At 38.8% G+C, this 22,386-nt stretch overlaps 1 protein-coding gene across 3 annotated transcripts in view; it reads right to left on the bottom strand.

The window, feature by feature from the left end:
* Positions 1-22,386, bottom strand: part of RPRD1A (regulation of nuclear pre-mRNA domain containing 1A) — a 66,045-nt gene that overhangs the window by 30,078 nt on the left and 13,581 nt on the right. Inside the window, exons 2-8 of one of the 3 annotated variants that reach the window (XM_027772646.1) lie at positions 13,148-13,277; positions 8,425-8,531; positions 8,245-8,342; positions 4,350-4,476; positions 4,064-4,239; positions 3,934-3,955; positions 2,652-2,809 (exon numbers count right to left, since the gene is read on the bottom strand). In XM_027772646.1, the coding sequence (XP_027628447.1) occupies positions 2,667-2,809; positions 3,934-3,955; positions 4,064-4,239; positions 4,350-4,476; positions 8,245-8,342; positions 8,425-8,531; positions 13,148-13,277 (803 nt within the window). In that variant the 3' untranslated portion in view covers positions 2,652-2,666. Of the gene's footprint in view, positions 1-2,651; positions 3,094-3,933; positions 3,956-4,063; positions 4,240-4,349; positions 4,477-8,244; positions 8,343-8,424; positions 8,532-13,147; positions 13,278-22,386 lie in introns of those variants that run through there. The other 2 variants (XM_014588621.2, XM_006150521.3) reach the window with 2 other exon arrangements.

The following is a 22,386-nucleotide window of genomic DNA, read 5'->3' as shown; positions in this document are numbered from 1 at the left end:
CCCCAAAAAAAAAAAAAAAAAAAAAAAAACACCCCCCCCCCCAAAAAAAAAAAAAAAAACACTCCAATTATATATGTGTATATGTCCAAAATTCCAAGAGAATGGAGAAGATGAGATTGTGGCATAACCATCTCCTAGGGGGTGCTTTCTCACTTTTTCTCTTTCCAGGGTGTTCCTTTTCATACCCCCTCTCCTCCAGTGAGCAAGTACACTCCATAGCAAATTTAAAAAATAGATATATGGGGGCCAATGGGTGGCATGGTAATTAAGGGCACTGGACTCCCACATGCCTGATCACAGTTCGAGTCCCAGACCTGGCAGCTTGCTTTGTCACTTTCCCTCTCTCTTTCTCTCTTACTCTGTCCCTCTCTGGTCAAATTAAAATAAATAAATATATAAAATAAAGTTAAGTAAAAAAATTATTGAAGAAAAAAAATATGACATAGTCAATTCCTAAGCTGACATTTTTTTTTTTTGGGGGGGGGGACTATTGCTATAGGGCACAGGTGCTTGCCAGACAGACAGAAAGCAAGAAATCATCTCCCGGGGTGGATGGCCACACTGCAGTTCTTCTCCAGCCTCCTCTTGGGATTTTTTTGGGAATGCATGCATACACATCTGGCATGAGTTTTTAAGCAGCCAGGACCAGGACTTGAACTGCAGTCAACTAACGTGGGAGTCCAGTGATGTAACCATTACACCATCTGCTGGTACCCATTACACCATCGCTGAATCCACTGAACTGACATTTTAAACATATATCCCATTTAAAAAAAAAAAGGCAACTAATGACACATCAATGCCTGATCAATCAGTTAATACTCAAAGATGTACAATACCTGAAAACTGAAGACAAAATAGCTGATATGCAAATTATAAATCATTACCTCGGTCTCAACTTCATATGGATGCCACCTACTTGGTGTAAAAATATTTAAACCTCAAATCACTTTCACGTATTCTGAAAAAAGGAATCACTTAGTTCTAAATAATAATTTACCTAAATAATAACTGACAATAGTTCTGTGGAGTAACTTCTAAGTTATACAGGAATCTAAACACAATCATCCCTCGAGATCCACAGAAGACTCGTTCTGGGAACCACCACCCAAGCCCTCAGATACCAAAATCTTTGGATACTCAAGTGCCTTAAAACGTGGTATAGTATTTACATAAAGCCAACACATATCCTCCCACATACTTTAAACCATCTCTAGAGTCTCTCTCTTTTTTTTTTTTTAAGAGAGATTTTTGCTATAGGGTGCGTACAGTGGCCAGAGATGGAGAGAGACAGATAGAAAGCGAGAGATCATCCCCACAGGGGGGGATAGTCATGTCGCAATCCCTTCTCTCAGGATTTTGGGCATGCATGGACACACATACATCCCTTCAGTTGTTTTTTGTTTGTTTGTTTGTTTGTTTGTTTTAAGAGAGACTTTTGCTACAGGGTGTGTGCACTAGCACTAGCCAGAGAGAGAGACACAGAGACAGAAAATAAGAAATCATCCCTGGGAAGGGGGTGACCTGCCACAATCCCTTCTCCTCCACTCTCCTTTCAGGATTTTGATATGCACATACACGTGCCTGGCTTGAGTTTTAAGTCACTGGGTCCAGGACTCGAAGCATGGTCGACTACGTGGAAATCCAGCGATGTAACCATTACACCATGTGCTGGTCCCACATCTCCAGGTTATTCTAAGTAACCTTAGTTAGATATAACTAAAAAGGAAAATACTCACATAAACCCCTCTAGCATCTACCTTTTATGAAGCCACTTCTTCCTCCATTTCAGAACAACTAGTGTGCCTCGCTTAATCAATAGCTGGTCAACTTTGGGGACGTAGAAGCCACAGATACAGCCACAAAACTGTATTTTTTTTTTTTTACTGATTAAAAAATATGTTGGACAAAACTGAGGTAGTTTCTTTATAACACGATAAGATCCACTTAGGGTGGAGGCCAACCAGCAGGTGGCGTGGTGGTTAAGGTGCTGGACATTCCCACATGGCTGATTGCAGTTCGAGTACTGGACCTGGTGGCTTGCTTTCTCACTTTCCCTCTCTCTCTCTCTGTATCTCTCTCTGGTCAAATTAAAATAAATGAATGAATAAAATTAAATAAATAATTATTAAAAAAAAAAAAGATCCACTTAGGGTGAACAACTACAAAAATTTCTAGAACACTTTATTTCAAGACATCATGACCTCTAAGGGAGAGAACAGAAAAAGTGAGAACTAGGGCTTTAGTTTTTGCTGTAATCTTATATTTCTGTAAGTAAAAACAGGAAGCAAAATATGCCTTTGTTGATGAAATGCACTAACTCTGGAGGTAGATCTTCTGGTTCTACACAATTCATTAGCTCTTTGTGACCTCAGGCAAGTTAATCTCCCTATGTCTCTGTTTCACATCTGTAAAATCTAGATAATATTACACCCTGCTGTATAGGATTAAATAAACAAGTGACCAGAATAGTAACTGACACATGGTAAAATGCTGTTATCATCAGCCTCACCATCTATGACTAGTAACTATGAAATTTGGTTGAAAGACACTGAGGATAAAGGGATTTGTGTGGGGTGTGGTATCTGATCTATTTTCTACACTCGCATTCAAACATAATTCTATTTTTGTAAACAGTGATACATAACCATTATAAATGAACAAGTTTAGAGAATCATTATAAAGTTAGTCTTCTCTTCAATTTTTAAAAACATGAGACAATACAGGCTTTGAAGTTTGATATTTATTTTTAGCAGGAAGAATATGCTAATGGTGATGACATCATTAGAAGATACGCCATGTCCAATATCTGCAACAAAAGCTCAACAGAAGTTAAAGAAACTATACCAAAAGAATAAAGACAAAAATTATATGACAATACTTACCCTCAATTCTGCAGACAATAAAACAATTAACAATGTTTAAGACTGAAGTGCTACCATAGGATTAAAAACTGGCAAGTTAACTGTTAAATTCATCTTCCTAAAACAATCCATCTTTACCTTTCCACACGTAAGTGGGCAATCTCTTCAAAGGCAGAGCACAGTACCAACAACTATCTGAGGGTGTTCACGTGGGCAGAGAAGGAGCAAACTAAAAGGGATAATGATCAGTTTAAGAATTGAGAGTCTGGGGTGGGAGTAATCACGAAGCTGGTCTCATAGGTAGCAATGCAATCTGATTTGGGGATCCTTTTTGGCACAATGAGAGAATGTTGAACTAAGAGCTAAACACCAATAAATGAAAGCAACTTAACAGAGGCTGTACCATGACATGTATGAAAATTTACAGTAACTGTCAATAAGAGGTCCAAACAAATGAGAAATTCTCCTAAAAACTATTAGAATAAGAACTGCTACAATGGTAAACAATTTAAACAATAATGTCAATTGAAAGATTATTTTAAGTTATACCATTCTGGCTCATCTACTCCTGGCAATTCCTACTCTGCTCAAAGAAAACACGATTTTTTTTGTCTTTTTTTTCTTTTTAATTATTGCTACCTCCTATATCCCCAGACTTCTCGACAACAGTATTAATCATTACTAAATTTAAAGGGGCAATGCCTTTCTACCTCAGGGTGTGAGCCAGGAAGGAGAATAGGAAAACGTTAAGCATTAGAAATCATGGGTGGAATAAGGAAGTAATTTGAAGGCTTGGTGGTATATCTAAAAGACTACATGTATTCAGAACAGAAATTAGATAACTGCAACCACAATTACAATTAAAAGCACACTTCATACCACTGCTACTTTCCTATTATTTTTGTGCTTAATGATAAAGGTTTAAATTGGTAAGCTAAATTATGATTGCATAGAAATTCACAGGAATCATTTTAATATGTAAGCAATTCTGCTCATTCCAAATTCTAAATTTATTTAGGCAATTTGATTTGGTGCAAGTATAAGAAACCCATTATTACAAGGAGCTTACCTGAGCCACTGCCTATAAAGGTCTACGTTGAAATAAAATGCAAAACATGCAGTTACATTAAGGTATTTAAAAATTCCTACCATTAAGTAAAATAAATAAATAAGCACTAAAGAAGGAAAAGATTACGCACTTCCAATTTATGCTCTTTCTCTGCAAGGGCTTCCTTTTGACAGCGAAGAAAATCTGCTAACATTCGAGTGAGTTGTTTCCTATCATCTATTTCTGCCGCCAATCTGCCATTGTAATCTGCCAGCAACATACAAGCATCCTCTACCATTTTAGAAAGCCTTTCTCCAGATTCTTTATCTAAGAAAAGCACAGGATAACAAAAAATAATTATACAGTAAAACAATGACACATGCTGTTTCCACACTCTGACTCCAAAAAAAGTTCAGGATCATATTTTCTCTTCTTACCTGTTATTTTATCTAGTAGGGATACTTCTTGGACTTCAACAGGCAAAGAAGCTATTCTCTGATGAACTGCTGCATCACCTGAAGCTGCATTTTCTAAATCTTGTAATGCTCTCACGAGATCTAGAGTCTGAAAAGTTAAAAAAACTTTATACCCAGAATAAAGAAGTTTAAGCAAACAAGTAAGATCTGAAATTTACATCATATCCCTTCATTTTTATGGGTTATTCACTAACATAAAGTTTCAAACATAAGCTATTTTTAAAGACTGTTCATGTCTCTTATATATTAACAAAAACAATCTACACTGTATTAGGGGTTGGAAATAAAAATAGGGCCAGGCCTTAAACCCTAGGGAACTAACACTCTAGTGGTGGAGACTGAACACGTAACAATTCTCTGATTATTTAAACGAGATAAGTAATGTATATGCCAAATACATGGATAATAACAGAGAGGCAGGCTATAACTTCAACCTAAAAAATAAAAAGTTTTAGGGCCAGTCAGTGGTGGTGTGGTAAAAGGCACCTAGATCCCACATGGCCACCTGTGCAGTTTGAGTCCAGGCCCAGCAGCTGGATAAATACACCAGGCACATGTGCATGAATACCCATAATCCTGAGAGGAGAAGGGAGGAGATGTGGTAGCAGTGTGGTCAACCCCCCCCAGGAGGGAAGGGGGATTGCTTTCTCACTTCTCTAAAATAATATTTTTTAAAGTTTCATGTATGATATATTTGTTATATTATGATTGCACATATGTAAAAATTTTTAATATTAAATTGCATGTTATAAGAAGGGGAATATAAAATATATTCTTTTTTTGAGAGATTTTTTGCTATAGGACACGTGTGCTCACTGGAGAGACAGAGACAGAACATGAGAAATCATCCCTCACGGGGATGGCCACATCTCAATTCCTTCTCCTCTATTCTCCTCTCAGGATTTTGGGCATGCACGCACACATGCCTGGTGTGAATTTCAAGCCAAAGAGTCTGGGTCTCTATAGACTATGTGAGTCCAGCACCTTAAACATGACACCACGTGCTGGTCCCCAAAACATATTCTAATAGAACATAAAAGATTCTCCCAGATTTCATTTCTAAATACAGGAATTAAAAACAAAAGCCAAATATACTTTTGGAGTATGTTCGACTATTACATCTGCGATCATCCTATGATATGTTTTGGGGTTTTTTGTTTGTTTGTTTTGTCGTTGTTTTGGGAGAGGTTTTTGCTATACAGCGCTTGCCAGAAAGACAAAGAGAGAGAGAGAGAGAGAGACAGAAAGAGAGAAATCACCCCCCAAAGGGAATGGCCACCCCGCAATCCCTTCTCCTCCATTATCCTCTTGGGATCTTGGGCACACACACACATGCACCTGGCATGAGTTTAAGCCACCAGGTCTGGGACTCAAACCACGGTCAACCACATGGGAGTTCAGCAACATAGCCATTACTTTATCTGCTGGTCCCCATCTTATGATAGGTTAATAAGATCACTGAAATACTCCAAAATAAAATCACTACAATATTCCAAATTTCTATATATCCGATGAGCAATATTTAGATATTATTTAATCAGTATACAAATTACATACATGATCATTAGGCCATTTTAATTGTAATGTTTTCCTAACAGCTATAGTGAGGAGAAAAAAGTCATTAGAATGTTTTAGTTACACTATTTTCTTAACAGCTATAATTAGGAGACATGAACAATTCTTTACTGATAATTTTATAAAGTCCATATTGTTATTTCTGAAGAAAAAGGATTACATTTTTTTTCTCTTTTGTCTTTTTTAATTTCTAAGACTAGACTGAAGGACACTAAGAAATTACATATACTTAAAAATACAAGGTATTATATAGTAAGATGACACTGACAGGAGCCAGGTGGCACAGTGGTTATGGTGCAGGTAAAAACACCATTTATAAAATGGATGGGGCTCTTGGCACAGAATGATCTGTCATGAGTTGTTGCCAAAGACAAAAAGACAAAAATCCTAGTGTTTGGGTATTTCGAACATAATGTTTTTATTACTTTTTCTTCTACTTCTTATCCATGATGACTTATGTATTTGAGCATTCCTGTCACTATACCAACACTGGCTCAGAACCTTCAGGTTTGATTCTACCACCTGAACATAAAGACTGATATAAATCCACAGTTCTACAGTAATTCTTTCTTTCAGACACCTACCATGAGTGAAAGTGCTCCTGTCAGCTTTGGTTACATGCAGTGAGTGTGAATCCAGTCTCCTAACTCCCAGAAAGCACTGTGGGTTCCTGTTATCGCCCTGGATACCCACAGCTGGCAGTACATGTATGCCTCTCAACCAGAGACCAGAAAGAACTAGGCTCTGGCCCACAGACTGAGTTGGGCTTCTGTACCACTTCTAGCTCATGAAGATGTATCTTGTTGTATAAGAGTACGGCTATGCCTTCATTTGCTGTTTTTTAAAACTTTCTGTCCTTTCTATATTCAAAACACAGAAGAAAAAAGCTAAGACTCAGTATCCACTAGACTGAAATTTCAAACTGAACTTTTGGACTCCATCTGATGGTTAAGGAATGCTATACTGTACCAGCTTGAGAGGATGTGGGAATATTAAGATGATTCTTTTTTTTGGAGAGGTTTTTGCTAGAGGGGCATGCACTCACCAGACAGAAAGAAACAGAGAGACAGAAAGCAAGAAATCACCCCCTGGGGGGATAGCCACGCTGCAATCCCTTCTCTTCCACTCTCTCAGGATCTTGGGCATGCATGCACACGTGCCCGGCGTGAGATTAAGCTGCTGGATCCAGCACTCGAACCACAGTCAACTTCATGGGAGTCCAGCAACATAGTCATTATGCCAACTGCTGGTCCCAAGATGATTCTAATTTATCTTATTTTTCATACAACTCCTTGTTACATAGAACTATACAGTAATATAGAGTTGTATGCATAGATTCTTGTCACCATAACACTCATTTTTACATGTTTAAAGCAAAAATACTTAGATGGGCAATGTTTATATCTAAAAATAAAAGTTTTAGTATACTTAAATTTTATGAAAAAAATAGGCTAATTATATGTTTTATTTAAAAAGTAATTAATGGTTCAGGGCCAGCCAGTGGCTTCGTGGCTAAAGGAGCTGAATCCCACATGGCCCACTGTATAGTTCAAGTCCCGTACTCAACAGCTTGAAAAACACACTAAGGGAGCCAGCAGGCGGCACAGTAGTTGTGGCACTGAAGTACCATATGGTCAATGGCAGTTCCAGTCCCAGCTTAAAACTCATGCCAAGCACATGTGCATGTGTGCCCAAAATACCAGGAGGAGAATGGAGAAGGGAGTGCAACATAGTCATCCCACTTGGGGTTGATTTCTCACTTTCTCTCTGTGTCTCTGGCAAGCACACACACCACAGAGCAAAAAACTTTTTCTCTAAAAAAGAAAGAAAGAAAAACATACTAAGTGCATAGCGTGCGTGCCAAAAATCCCAAGAGAATAATGGAAAATGAGATGGGATTGTGCTAGGACCATCCCTCTGGGGGGGTGACTTCTTATTTCCCCTCTCTCTTTTTTTGTGTCTCTCTTTGGCAAGTGTATGCATACTACAGCAAAAAGAACTACAACTAATAATAAAAAAACATAAAAAGTAATTGTTAAAATGATGGCTATCTCATCACACCTAATTATATTTAGCAATGAAAAACCTTCTTTGTACACAAAATATACAATACAAACATTAAGCAATTTATTAGCTGAAAATAAAAAATATTCACTTAGTTTCTTCCTTATATACAGAATTACAATAAAAATCAACTTACAGAAGTAAAACATAGACATTAATAAAGTTCAGTGGCCATATGAAATAAATATATAACTCGCTTCACAGGAAAAACATCTACCTGTGGTGGTTCACTTGGAGATCCCAAAGAAGAACAGTTTTCATTTTCATCCACTTTTATCTGTTCATAAGTTCGCTTCCTAGGCTTCTTATCGCCATCTGAATTGAAAGAACATTTACCTTTTAATGAAATAATACACTATAGAGAGATTATGATAAGAAATCAAGATTATATACTTACACAAAGCTTGCTTAAGTTGTTCTAATACATCATTTTCATAAACAGACCTTTCTTCCCAAATAGATAGCACTCTGCCAAGGTGCTTCTTACAACTGTCATCAGTTTCACTAAAGAAAAAAAGTAACAGTAAAAACGCATAGTGCTACTGAAACAATAACAGTGGTTTTAGATACAATCATTTTGGGGCTGGCAGGTAGTGTAGCAGTTAAGGCAATAAACTCCCATATGGCTGACCACAGTTCAAGTCCTGAATCTGGTGGCTTGAAACTGGCCATGTATGTGCGTTCCCAAAATCCCAGAAGGAGAAAGGATTGCCATGTCCCCCCAGGAGATGATTTCTCATTTTCTGTCTGTCTGTTTGGTGAGTGCACATGCCCTATAGCAAAAATCTCTCTCTCTCAAAAATAAATAAATATTCATTCATTCCCTGGAAAAATTTGTTCAATGTTTACTGAGCACCACTAAGTGGCCCATAATTCAGGGGTGAAATGTTCAAGACACATTATCTGCTTCCCTTAAAAAGGTTATATTAGCAACCAAACAAATTACAAAAACTGTGGGAGGTTTTAGTACTGGCTACTAGGTTTACAAAGAGGCTCCTAACCTAATGGGAGCTGAACATGAGGATAGGGGACATTTCTACTTTTTGTTTTTTAATTTCTAATAGGTGACTTTTTATTTTTTAATCTCTCTCTCTTTTTAGAATTATTTTATTTAACTTTATTTATTTATTTTAATTTGACAAGAGAGGGACAGAGAAAGAAAGAGAGAGAAAGAAAGTGAGAAAGCAAGCTGCCAGGTCCGGGACTCGAACCGTGGTTGACGATGTGAGAGTCCAGCACCCTTAACCACTATGCCACCTGATGGCCCTCAATAGGTGACTTTTTAACCTATTCAACAAATATTTATTCATCACTATCTTTAATAATGAGGTGAAATGGAGCTTTAAGGCAGCTGTTATTTGTAAATGCCATCAAAGAAAATAAGGTGCTAAAGGACAAGCAAAGGAGAAAGCTCTGGCCCAGTGTAAGAGAGGTCACAGAGTATCTGAAGAAGTAACATTTACTCTGAGACCTGAAGATTGGATTTACAGGGAAACGGAAACAGACACTTAACCATGCACCTTCTTCATCATTACCACTGTAGTCTGAATCACTATTATCCCTTGCTTGAACATTCTAACCATCTTCTCGCTCAAGTCCTGGCCTCCTACCTGCACTCTATTCTTAAAAATCATACTCCTAGTGTAAGCCAGATCATATTGCTCCCAATCTCCCAAAAGCTACCACGAGGCCCTCATGCTCCTGCTTAGCACCTTCTTTGTGCATATTTCCTAATACCCTGTCCAATACAAACCTCCTTGCTCATCTTCAAACCCTCATAGAGCCATCTCATTCTTCTTGGCCAAGTGTTCTCTCTGGGTAAAATTCTTTCTTCCTAAATAGGCAAATGGCTCCTTTCATAACCCTTCCTTTATTCTGTTCTAATGCCATCACCCCCAAATAGTAGCTCTTTATCTCATCTTGTAATGAGCAGCCTCAGACCCTCTAGGTTCCTTCCTTCCTTTATATTTCTTCATAGCACTTGTTATCTGACACTACAGCACATATCTGTCTACTTATTATCTTTTTCATCCACTGAAATTAAGTTTCACTACAACAGAACTCGGTCTTACTCATTACCACAGCCTTAAGGTCTAACACAAAGCAGTCAACAAATATTTTATTTGTATTCTAGCAGGGGCAACATATATGAAAGCCTTAAGGTCAAAAGAAATTTAAAAGGTTCATTTAGCTTAAACTGAAAACTACAGATTGTGAGTGAGACAGGAATCTGGAAAGACAGGCAGGGTATGGAAGAAAATCTTGTCTTGCTCAGCCCTTTAAGCTGGATCTCTAAGCCAAATGAGAACGTCTCAAAGGTAAGGCAGTACTATGATGAGCTCTGCACCTCTGGCTATGCTTTCCTAAAGGGATTAAACAACCACTATGCCTCCTGTTGGCCCCTTATGTGGACATTTTAATAGAGAGCGAGCTGCCATTAGCTGAAAGAGTGAAACTAACTAAAGGAGTTAAGTTTGGCAAGAAGCAAGGACATAATAAATTCATAATCAAGACACAATGAGTTTGAGAAGTTTGGGAAGCATGCAAGTAAAAATGTCAATTATCAACTGGGCATATAGATCTGGAACAAAGGGAAAAAATCTGGACTGGAAAATAAGATTGAAAGTCACCACAGAGTAGATAATAACTAATAAATGCAGAATATGAAGTCACCCAGAAAACAAGTAAAGAATATGTTCCCATAAGAGGGCCAAAGGACTTCGCTCTAAGAAATAGCAACATCTGAAAAGATAGTAGGAATCTAAATTGAAAGGTAACTACTACTTAAAAAAGGAATATAGAGACATATTTCACACTATGACTTTTTAAAATATGTCTACTGTGACTAATACTTCAGGGCATTGTAGATTTCCATCCTTTTATTATTCAGTACATACTGTCATCATTCACCACTCAATTCATTTAACAGTCTGCCCCTAATAATGTCTATCTAGTAATCTATCAAATACATCTGTACATAACGTTTGAAAGTAAGCATTAAAAAGGGCATATGCCGAGACCAGCAGTTGGCATAATGGCTATGTCGCTGGACTCTCATGCAGTCGACAGTGGTTTGAGTCCCAGACCTGGTAGCTTCAACTCAATTTGGGAACATGTGCACGCATGCCCAATATCCTGAGGAGAATGGAGGAGAAAGCCATCCCCCCGGGGGTGATTTCTCACTTTGTCTCTCTGTCTCCCTCTGTCTTTCTGGCAAGTGCACACGCCCTATAGCAAAAGCTGCCCCCCCCCCTAAAAAAAAAGGTGTATCCAAAGTATAGATTTCTTATCATCTGATTTTTCTGTAACAATTTTTTTTAAAAGAATTATTTTATTTAGGGACCAGCAGTTAGCATAATGGCTATGTAGCTAGACTCCCATGTAGTCGACCAAGGTTCGTGTCCCGGACCCGGTGGCTTAAACTCACGCCGGACGCGTGTGCGTGCATGCCCAAAATCCTGAAAAGAGAGAGGAGGAGAAGAGACTGTGGCATGGCCATCCCCTTTGGGGAGTGATTCCTTGCTTTCTGTCTCTCTGTCTTTCTGGCGAATGCATGTGCCCTATAGCAAAAAACCTCTTTAAAAAAATTTTTTTAATTTTATTTAACTATATTTATTTATTTATTTCAATTTTACCAGAGAGGGACAGAGTGAGAGTGAGAGAGAGAGGGCGAGAGAGAGTGTATCTAAGCTACCAGGTCTAGGACTTGAACCACAGTTGGCCATGTGGGAGTCCAGAGCCCTTAACTACCACGTCACCTGCCAGCCCCTTTGTAACAAAAATTTTAACAGGTTTATGATTATCTTAAATATATATTTTTTTATTTCCAAACTATTTAAAAATGTCATGCCATATACCCCAAACACTATTAAACTTTAAAGTCATTATAAATAGTATGAAGGGAAAGAGTATTAAGTGTATCCAGAAGCGTTAGTTTCAACAGCTTTTGGGTTTTGGTTTGGGGGGAGGGGATTGCTACAGGGTGCATGCACTCCCCAGAGAGAAAAAGGGAAAGGAAAAATAAAAACAAAAGCACACACAAACCCCACCACCACCCCCAGAGGATGACCAAGACACAATCTCTTCTCCTCCACTCTCCTCTTGGAATTTTGGGCATGCATGCATACACACCTGGCATGTTTCTCAAGTCATCTACCTGGCCTGGATCTCAAACCACCAGTCAGCCACATGGGATCCAGTCACCTTAACCATGATGCCACCTGGTTGGCCCTACAATACTGATAGTTTTATAAGCATAGAGATTTTCAATTCAAATCTTCATTCACTCTTAATACATTTCATCCCAATGCAACAATTTTTTTTGTTTCTTTGTTTGATTTTTAAAGAGAGACCAGCAGTTAGCATAATGGCTATGTCACTGGACTCCCATGTAGTCAACCGCGGTTCGCATCCCAGACCCGGTGGCTTAAAACGCACACTGGGCGCGTGTGCATGCATGCCTAGGATCCCGAGAGGAGAATGAAGGAGAAGGGATTGCAGCATGGCCATCCTCCCTGGGGGGTGATTTCTCGCTTTCTGTCTGTCTGTCTCTGTCGGACGAGAGCACGTGTACTATGGCAAAAACCTCTCCAAAAAAAAAAATAAAGGGAGAGAGAGAGAGAGATTTTTGCTATAGGGCATGCGCTTACCAGAGAGACAGAAAGTGAGAAATCACCCCCCCGGGTGGTGGGAGGGGATGGCAACCCACAATCCCTTCTCCTCCATTTTCCTCTCGGGATCTTGGGCATGCATGCCCATGTGCCTGGCCTGAGTTTCAAGCCACCGTGTCCAGGACTTGAACTGCGGTCAACTACATGTGAGTCCGGCAACACAACCATTATCCCATCTGCTGGTCCCCAGCAGTTTCTTTTGATCTCCTAAAGAAACGCTGTAATTCAAGCACTACAGATACTCACCTGAGCAATGGCACCGAAAAATTTTTTCCTTTACCAAAAGCACTTACTAACTATACTTAAAAATACCATTCAGAGGTCTTCTCAAATAAAAAGTTCTGAAGAAATAAATTCCCTGTTTTTTATTTTAATGGCTTGAGGCAAATCTTAGCAAAAAGATATAAGCATTTAAAACACATTATCTCATACCCCACAAAAGGATCATACCTTGAAACATGCTTAAAAGCCTCCACTATAACTGGTGCAAAATCTTTTGTAAACTCCGGCCCCTTCCTTTTGCTGTTCTGAATGACATCATTGGCTAGGTAGAGAAAAGTAAGCTTCCTGTTTGGTTTGGCTGGAAAAAAATAAAAAGAAAATCTACTTAAAATATCCTCAATTTAACTTAGACAAACTTTCTCAATACCTGAATTAAGTAATTTGAGAACCACAATAAACTTACTTTATGTATCACACTCAACCCTAATGATTCAAAATCTTATTAGGCTACTGTAAAACAACAAAAAAGTACAAAATGTAAAATAAGTTGAAAGAGACATCATTTCGATCAATACATATCCTGTTTATGCATTAAGTATTTGCCAAGCCAACAGACTGAATGTGAGAAAAACCAAATGGACAATGTTCTGAGGTTCCCCATTTTGGATTATAAGGCCTTAAATAACCAGATTCATCTTGGCAAAATGTTCCCCTATATTCACTACATTCTGTGGGTATAAGTCATCTTTCCAAAGAAGTACACAAGGTTTCAACAACTGCAGCCCAGAGTGCATTTTTTTAATTGTTATAATATTAAGAACCATAGTATAAAGCATTGAATATAACTCAAACAAGATTCATATACATAAGGAAAAAATCAGTGGTAAACACCATCTTATGTTGACATTTCATAATATAACTTAATTAAAATTAAGCTTGAATCATGTAATGCAGTACAATTATATTCAGAAGCATCATATTATAGCATCAATGGTATAGTATAATGGTATAAGGAGTTTACAATCAGGACTGGTTATCCACTGTACTATTCATATGGGTTAGCTTACTGGGTTTAAGACAAAAAAAAAAAAAAATTTTATTTTTGAGAGGTGTGTGCTATAGGGCATGGGCGCTAGCCAGAAAGACAGGGACAGAGAGACAGAAAGTGAGAAAGAAAGAGTGAGAAAGTAAGCCACCAGGGGGGATGGCCATACCACAATCCTCCATTTTCCTCTTGGGATCTTAGGCACGCACGCACACGCACCTGGCGTGAGTTTAAGCTACTGGGTCCGGGACTTGAACTGCAGTCGACTACATGGTAGTCCAGCAACATAGCCATTATGCCAACGCTGGTCCTAAGACAAAAATCTTGATCAGGCTCTATTTAGTCCTCTAGATTTGTTTATTATTTATTCATTTTAAATTTTCCTCCCTTCCTCTCTTTATGACCAGAGAAGGACAGAGCGAGAGTGAGATCAGGGGAGAGAGAGAGAGAGTGAGAGGGAAAGTGAGAAAGCAAGCTGCCAGGTCCAGGACCTGAATCTTGACTGGCCATGTGGAAGTCTAGCACCCTTAACTACCACACCTGTCAGCCAAGTCCTCTAGATTTAAATATTCAACTGATAAATTTAAGTATTCATTATATTAAAAAGCTACTATTGATTTCACATCTTTCTTGAAGAAAAACTAGAAATCAAGCTTTCTCACAATAAAATATAGAATACTGAATCACAACTGATCAGAATGGACAAACTTGTGGTAATGCCATGTATAACCTAGTCTCTGATCTAAAGTTGTTGTCTCTCACTTCTCATGTTTTTGAAAGTTGCTGGCATAGAAACAAGATAAGGAAGAGATAGCAGTAGCCAGAAACAAGTTTCTGATTCTTCTGGCTCCTTGTTTGGTTAGACATTCACAGAGAATAACTAGTTAAGATAGCAGGATCCTTTCCCATTAAGAAGAAAGGAAGGAAAACTTTCCTAACATTTAACCCTGTCTCTCTTTTTTTTTTTAAATTTAACTTTATTTATTTTTAATATGACTGGGAAGGGAGAGAGCAAGAGAGAGAAAGAGTGAGAAAGTAAGCCGCCAGGTCCAGGACTCGAACTATGGTCAGCCATGTGGGACTCTAGCTCCCTTAACCACCACGCCACCTGCCAACCCCAACCCGTCTCCTTTTTTTAACCTACTCCTACTCCCTCAATTCCATCAATAAAAAAAGGCTGATATTATTTAATCCAGGGTTTTGCCTTCCCAATGTCAAATGAGTAAAAATTCAAATTTTTATTAACTATTTGAAATATTACCTGCAATACTTTTGAGTAAGAACCAGAACCAATGGATTCCTTTTGCTAATAATGATGACACTGACAACTTTTTCTGAGTGCTACATACTACTCTAAGCTCTTCACCTAAATTATCTAATTTAATCCAAGCAGTGTAAGAAACATTATTATCCTCATTTGCAGCTAAACAAACAAGCATAAAAAAGGATATCAGCTGGTGGCATGGTGGTTAAGGCACTGGACACTTCCACATGGCTGACCATGGTTCGAGTTCCGGATCTCGTGACTTGCTTTCTCACTCCCCCTCCCCCATCTCTGTGTGTGTGTGTCTCTCTCTGGCCAAATTAAAATAAATGAACAAACAAATAAAATGAAATAATTCTTTTAAAAATTAAATAATTCTTAAAAAGAAAAATAAAAAAAGCAACATGCCCATGGTGAATCAGCCAGGAAGGGATCATCCAAGATTTGAATCCAAACTAACTGTAAAAATTTACCTATTAACAATTAGACTGTGGCTCCTGTTACCAACAAAAGAGGATGTTACCTTTTGAAAAGATTAAGTATTAGGTCATTGGAAAAGTCATGATGCATTTTGCATACAAAAACATAGAAAAATACATCATGGGGACCAGCAGATGGCCTAGTCTCTGATCTAAAGTTGTTGTCTCTCACTTCTCATGTTTTTGAAAGTTGCTGGCATAGAAACAAGATAAGGAAGAGATAGCAGTAGCCAGAAACAAGTTTCTGATTCTTCTGGCTCCTTGTTTGGTTAGACATTCACAGAGAATAACTAGTTAAGATAGCAGGATCCTTTCCCATTAAGAAGAAAGGAAGGAAAACTTTCCTAACATTTAACCCTGTCTCTCTTTTTTTTTTTAAATTTAACTTTATTTATTTTTAATATGACTGGGAAGGGAGAGAGCAAGAGAGAGAAAGAGTGAGAAAGTAAGCCGCCAGGTCCAGGACTCGAACTATGGTCAGCCATGTGGGACTCTAGCTCCCTTAACCACCACGCCACCTGCCAACCCCAACCCGTCTCCTTTTTTTAACCTACTCCTACTCCCTCAATTCCATCAATAAAAAAAGGCTGATATTATTTAATCCAGGGTTTTGCCTTCCCAATGTCAAATGAGTAAAAATTCAAATTTTTATTAACTATTTGAAATATTACCTGCAATACTTTTGAGTAAGAACCAGAACCAATGGATTCCTTTTGCTAATAATGATGACACTGACAACTTTTTCTGAGTGCTACACACTACTCTAAGCTCTTCACCTAAATTATCTAATTTAATCCAAGCAGTGTAAGAAACATTATTATCCTCATTTGCAGCTAAACAAACAAGCATAAAAAAGGATATCAGCTGGTGGCATGGTGGTTAAGGCACTGGACACTTCCACATGGCTGACCATGGTTCGAGTTCCGGATCTCGTGACTTGCTTTCTCACTCCCCCTCCCCCATCTCTGTGTGTGTGTGTCTCTCTCTGGCCAAATTAAAATAAATGAACAAACAAATAAAATGAAATAATTCTTTTAAAAATTAAATAATTCTTAAAAAGAAAAATAAAAAAAGCAACATGCCCATGGTGAATCAGCCAGGAAGGGATCATCCAAGATTTGAATCCAAACTAACTGTAAAAATTTACCTATTAACAATTAGACTGTGGCTCCTGTTACCAACAAAAGAGGATGTTACCTTTTGAAAAGATTAAGTATTAGGTCATTGGAAAAGTCATGATGCATTTTGCATACAAAAACATAGAAAAATACATCATGGGGACCAGCAGATGGCATAATAATTATGTTGCTGGACTCCCACACAGTCAACCGCAGTTTGATGGCTGGATCCAGTGGCTTAAACCTCACGCCAGGCATATGTGCATGCATGCACAAGATCCCAAGAGGAAAATGGAGAAGGGATTGTGGTATGGCCATCCCCACTGGGGGGTGATTTTTCGCTTTCTGTCTCTCTGAAAAGAAAAAATAAATATATATATATAAAATCATGACTTTTACTTTTCCTACAACCCAACAGTAACTCAAGTCAAAATCTTTTAGAGTGTTAACAGCATTATTCCCATTAGCAAAAAGGTGGAAGCAACTTGCATGCCCAATGATGGGTGAACAGAGACACTAAATGTGATATACACATTCAGTAGAATATTATTTAACCTTAAAAAGGGGGACAAGCAGTTAGCGTAATGGCTATGTCGCTGGACTCCCACATAGTTGACCATGGTTCGCGTCCCGGACCTGGTGGCTTAAAACTCATGCCAGGCGCGTGTGCGTGCATGCCCAAGATCCCAAGAGGAGAATGGAGGAGAAGGGATTGCGGTGTGGCCATCCCCCCCCCGGGGGGTGATTTCTCGCTTTCTGTCTCTCTGTCTGTCTGGGGAGCGCACGCACCCTATGGCAAAAAACTCTAAAAAAAAATTTAAAAAAAAAAAGAAAAGAAAAGAAACCTTAAAAAGGAAAGAAATTCTGAAACTAGTACAATATGGATAAACCTTAAGGATATTATGCCAATTGATGTAACAGAGTCACAAAAAGACACATACTGTATGACTCCACTTATATGAAATACCTAGAGTAGTCAAAATTTATAGAGATGAGAGAGTTAGAAGGGTGATTGCTAGGGGTTAGAAGGAGAGGGAAATGGAAAGTCATTGTTTAATGGGTTTAAGAGTTTCAGTTTTGCAAAAAAAATTATTAAGATGATAAATTTTATGTTACCTATAGTTTAACACAAAAAACTTTTTCAGAGTATTTCTTAAAATCACAGATTACTAATCTCTCAAAAATAACTCATGGGCTGGTTCCAGAGCTTAGTGGTTAAGGGAACTAGATATCACATGGCTGACTGTTGTTCAAACCTGGCTCTGATAACTTGAAAAAACATGCGAGAGGGACCAGCAGTTGGCGTAATGGCTATGTCGCTGGACTCCCACGTAGTAGACTGCAGTTCGTGTCCTGGACCTGGTGGCTTAAAACACACCAGGCGCATGTGCATGCCTGCCCAAGATCCCGAGAGGAGAATGGAGAAGGGATTGCAGTGTGGCCATCCCCCCGGGGGGTGATTTCTCCCTTTCTGTCTCTCTGTCTCTCTGTGTGTCTGGCGAGTGCACGCGCCCTATAGCAAAAACCTCTCCAAAAAAAAGAAAAAGAAAAAACATGCCAGATGTGTGTGTGCGCCTATGCCCCAAAACCCAAAAGGATGGAGAAACGGAGAAGGGATTATAGGGTGACTATGTCCCATTAAAGGTTGCTTTCAACTTCCTTCTTCTCTCTTGTGAGTGCATGTGTCCTGTGACAATAAAAATGATGATGATTCAGAATTGTTTCTACAATGTACACTAAAAAAAAAATAAGATTTTGGAGGTCGACAGGTGGCATGGTGGTGAAGGCACTGGACTCTCAAATGATTGACTGTGGTTCCAATCACGGATCCAACAGCTTAAAAATCACATCAGGCATGTATACATGTGTGCCCAAAATCCTGAGGAGAAGGGAGACAGGACTACAGCGTAGGTATCCCCCCCAAGAGGTGATTTCTCACTTTCCCTCTATTTGTATTTTTCTCTCTCCCCTCTCTGGTGAGTCAATGCACTGTACCCTATGACAAAAAACTAAATAATAATAATAATAATAATAATAATAATAATATTTTATATCTAGTTTTGTTTATTCATAATTACTGGGTTTTCAAAAAAGGCATCATGAATTTTTGCATAGAAAAACATAAAAAAATACACTATGACTTTTTTTGATAACCCAACAGTTGAAGCATTACTTATTTTCTTATGTTGTACAGACCGCAAGCCCACTCATTTTGAAATGATGCAGAATATCATAATGTAATCATTCATGTTTTTATTAAAATTCCATTTTAAAACAATTGTAGATGACAATGCTGACAAATACAATAAACAGCTAAATGTTCTATTTGATTGTTTTTAGAGTTTTTGGCCATAGAGAGCATGTGCTCACTGGAGAGAGACAAAGACAGAGACAGTGAGACAGAAAATGAGAAGTTACCCCCCCAAGGGAGTAGCCATGCTGCAATCCCTTCTCCTCCATTCTCTTCCTGGGACCTTGGGCAGGCATGCAGAAGCAACCAGCATGATTTTCAAATCACCAGGCCCGGGACTCCCAGTGGTTGGCCATGTGAGAGTCCAGCAACATAACCACTGGCCCCAACAACTAAAATTTTATAGTGTTTTCTATAAACATAAGAACCAACTTTCCAAGGGAAGCTTTCTACATGTAAAAAAACAGCAAGAAAATGAATAACCAAATATACACACACACGTACATGCACACACACGCATATATAATTTTTACACATACAAATATATAATTTTTGCATATACACACATCAGTGAAGAAATGAGCATTACTGAAAAGTCTTAGAGAAGTAAATCAGAAGACAGTATCCTAAAACAAAAATATATTAAAGACTTACTAACAATTGTTGGAGGGCCTAATTCATTTCCCTGGTAAAATGAGTTACTACAGATTAGAAGGAGATGCTACATAGCTTAGCAGGTATGAAGAAAATCCTCATTAAAAAAAAAAAAAGATTTAATTTTATTTATTTGTATTTATTTATTTTAATTTGACCAGAAAGAAAGAGACAGAGGGGGCATGAGAAAGCAAGCTGCCAAATCCGTGACTCGAATCTTGGTCGGCCATGTGGGAGTCTAGCGCTGTATCCACCATACCACCTGCTGGCCGCAAATCCTCTTTTTTTTTTTTGGAGAGATTTTCACTGTAGGGCACGTGCGCTCGCCAGACAGACAGAGAGAGACATAGAGACAGAAAGTGAGAAATCACCCCCCGGGGGGATGGTCACGCCGCAATCCCTTCTCCTCCATTCTCCTCTCGGGATCTTGGGCACGCACGCACACGCGCCCGGCGTGAGTTTTAAGCCACCGAGTCCGGGACACAAACCGCGGTCGACTACGTGGGAGTCCAGCGACATAGCCATTACGCTAACTGCTGGTTCCCGCAAATCCTCATTTTTAAGTAACAATTATGTTCTCTAAGTTTGAATTGGGTAGAACTATAAAAGCATTTAACCAAAAAATTATAAATGATTAAGATGTTATACCATTCATTCATTCACTCAACAAATAATTACTGGTATTTCCTAACTACTACATGTACAGATACAGCATTAAAATAGGTACAGAAATAAGAGAAGATTCAAAGTTAGGTTCATAAAAGCCTATTAAGGGGCCAGCAGGTGGCATGGTGGTTAAGGAGTCCATCCTGTTATGATTGGTCATGTAGGATCCTGCTCCTTTAATCCCTAGGGTATTGGACCAGCCTTGGATTATTCTTTATACTATCATTTCTTTTTATTTTTTAACGCATTTATTTATTTGGGACCAGCAGATGGCATAATGGTTACGTTGCTGGACTCCCACGTAGCTGACCATGGTCTGAGTCCTGGACCCAGTGGCGTAAAACTCACACTGGGCACATGATCCCAAAAGTAGAATGGAGAGGGGACTATGGCATGGCCATTCCCCTGGGGGGAAGATTTCTTGCTTTCTATCTCTCTGTCTCTCCAGCGAGTGCACCAGGGGTTGCGATTTCTCGTTTTTGACTTTTCTGTCTGACGAGTGCATGGCACTATATAGCAAATCTTTCTCTCTTAAAAAAAAAAAATATATATATATACACACACACACACACACATACACACACATATGTATATATTTTTCTATATATCTCTCTCTAAATACACACACGCACACACACACACACACACACACCCAGTGGCTTGAAAAACACACTGGGCACATAAAAGCATATGCTCAAAATTCTGACAGGATGGAAAAATGGAGAAGGAATTGTGGTGTAACTATGCCCTTACTAAGGGATGCCTTCTCCTTCTCCCTCCCCCTCTCTCTGGGGGACTCATGTGCTCTCATGCAATTAAAAAAAAAAAAAATCTAGGCAGAAGTTTTAGTGTGTGACCTGAGTGCATGGTTCATTAGTTACGAGGGAGTAAGGAGTAGGAAGCTAAAAAGACCAAAGAATCTTGAACTAAACACCAAACTAACAAATTTAAATTTTGTTTTGTAAACAAAAAGAGAAGTACTTAAGTTTTAGATGCAGTGGGTACCTTAAATAGGCTCATTAGGAAAATTTTAAGTAGCTAAGACTAAACACTAAGAATATTGCAAAAGGTCAGGAAAGAGGAGAGAATTCAAAATTAACTGGAGTTCAGACTTCCAAGATACTCTCCAGGTTTTCTCAATATCTAACCTACCACTTCTACTTTAAGACGTTTTGGTTTTGCTTCCATTGCTATAGAGCATACCTAGAGGGACAGGAGAGGGAGAAAAGAACCACAGTGGGGCATGGTCACACTGCAATTCCTTCTTTCATTTCTCCACCCTGTGGAGATTTGGGGCATACAAGTACACATGCCCACTGTGTTTTTCAAGCCACTGGGGCTGGGATTCAAACCACAGTGGGCCATGTGGTAATCTGGCTCCCTTAACCACTAAACTACAAGGCCAGTCAAAGAAAGTTTTATTAAAAAGAATGAATGGGGAGCCAGCAGGTGGTGTGGTGGTTAAAGGCACTGGATTCCCACGTAGGTGGCCAGGGTTAGAGTCCTAGACCTGGCAGCTTGCTTTCTTTCTTGCTTTTCCTTTCTCTCTCTGCCTCTCTCTGAACAAATTAAAAATAATAACAAATGAAATTAAATAAATAGTTCCAAAAGAAAGACAGGCATGCATGCTTACTCTGCTGACAGGAGCATGTTTAAAAAAAGAAAATAAATGGGGGCCAGCAGGTGGCGTGGTGATTAAAGGTACTGTACTCTCACATGGTCCATCATGGTTGAGTCCCAGACCTGGAGGCTTGTTCTTGCTCTCTGTCTGTCTGTCTGATAGGTGCACGTGTCCTGTAGCAAATTAAAAAATAATGCCAAAATAAAATAAATAATTATTAAAAAAAAAAAAGATGAGTCTAACCACAGTGGTGCAACAGCAGAGGGACTGCTGTGCATATCATATGGGAAGGCTTCAGAACTGTGACCTAGGTCTGCCTAAACATGAGGGCTTGGAGGATCCTGGCATGAAGATGCTGTTGAGAATGCACCTCTCTCTCTCTGGAAAATTTTTTTTTTTAAAGTGCATGTACTTGCTGGGGGCGGGGGG

The sequence above is a fragment of the Tupaia chinensis genome, unplaced genomic scaffold (assembly GCF_000334495.1).
Source record: "Tupaia chinensis unplaced genomic scaffold, TupChi_1.0 Scaffold000290_1, whole genome shotgun sequence".
Taxonomy (NCBI): domain Eukaryota; kingdom Metazoa; phylum Chordata; class Mammalia; order Scandentia; family Tupaiidae; genus Tupaia; species Tupaia belangeri.
The sequence above is the reverse complement of the archived record's forward strand: the minus strand, read 5'-3'. Positions and strand labels throughout refer to the sequence as shown.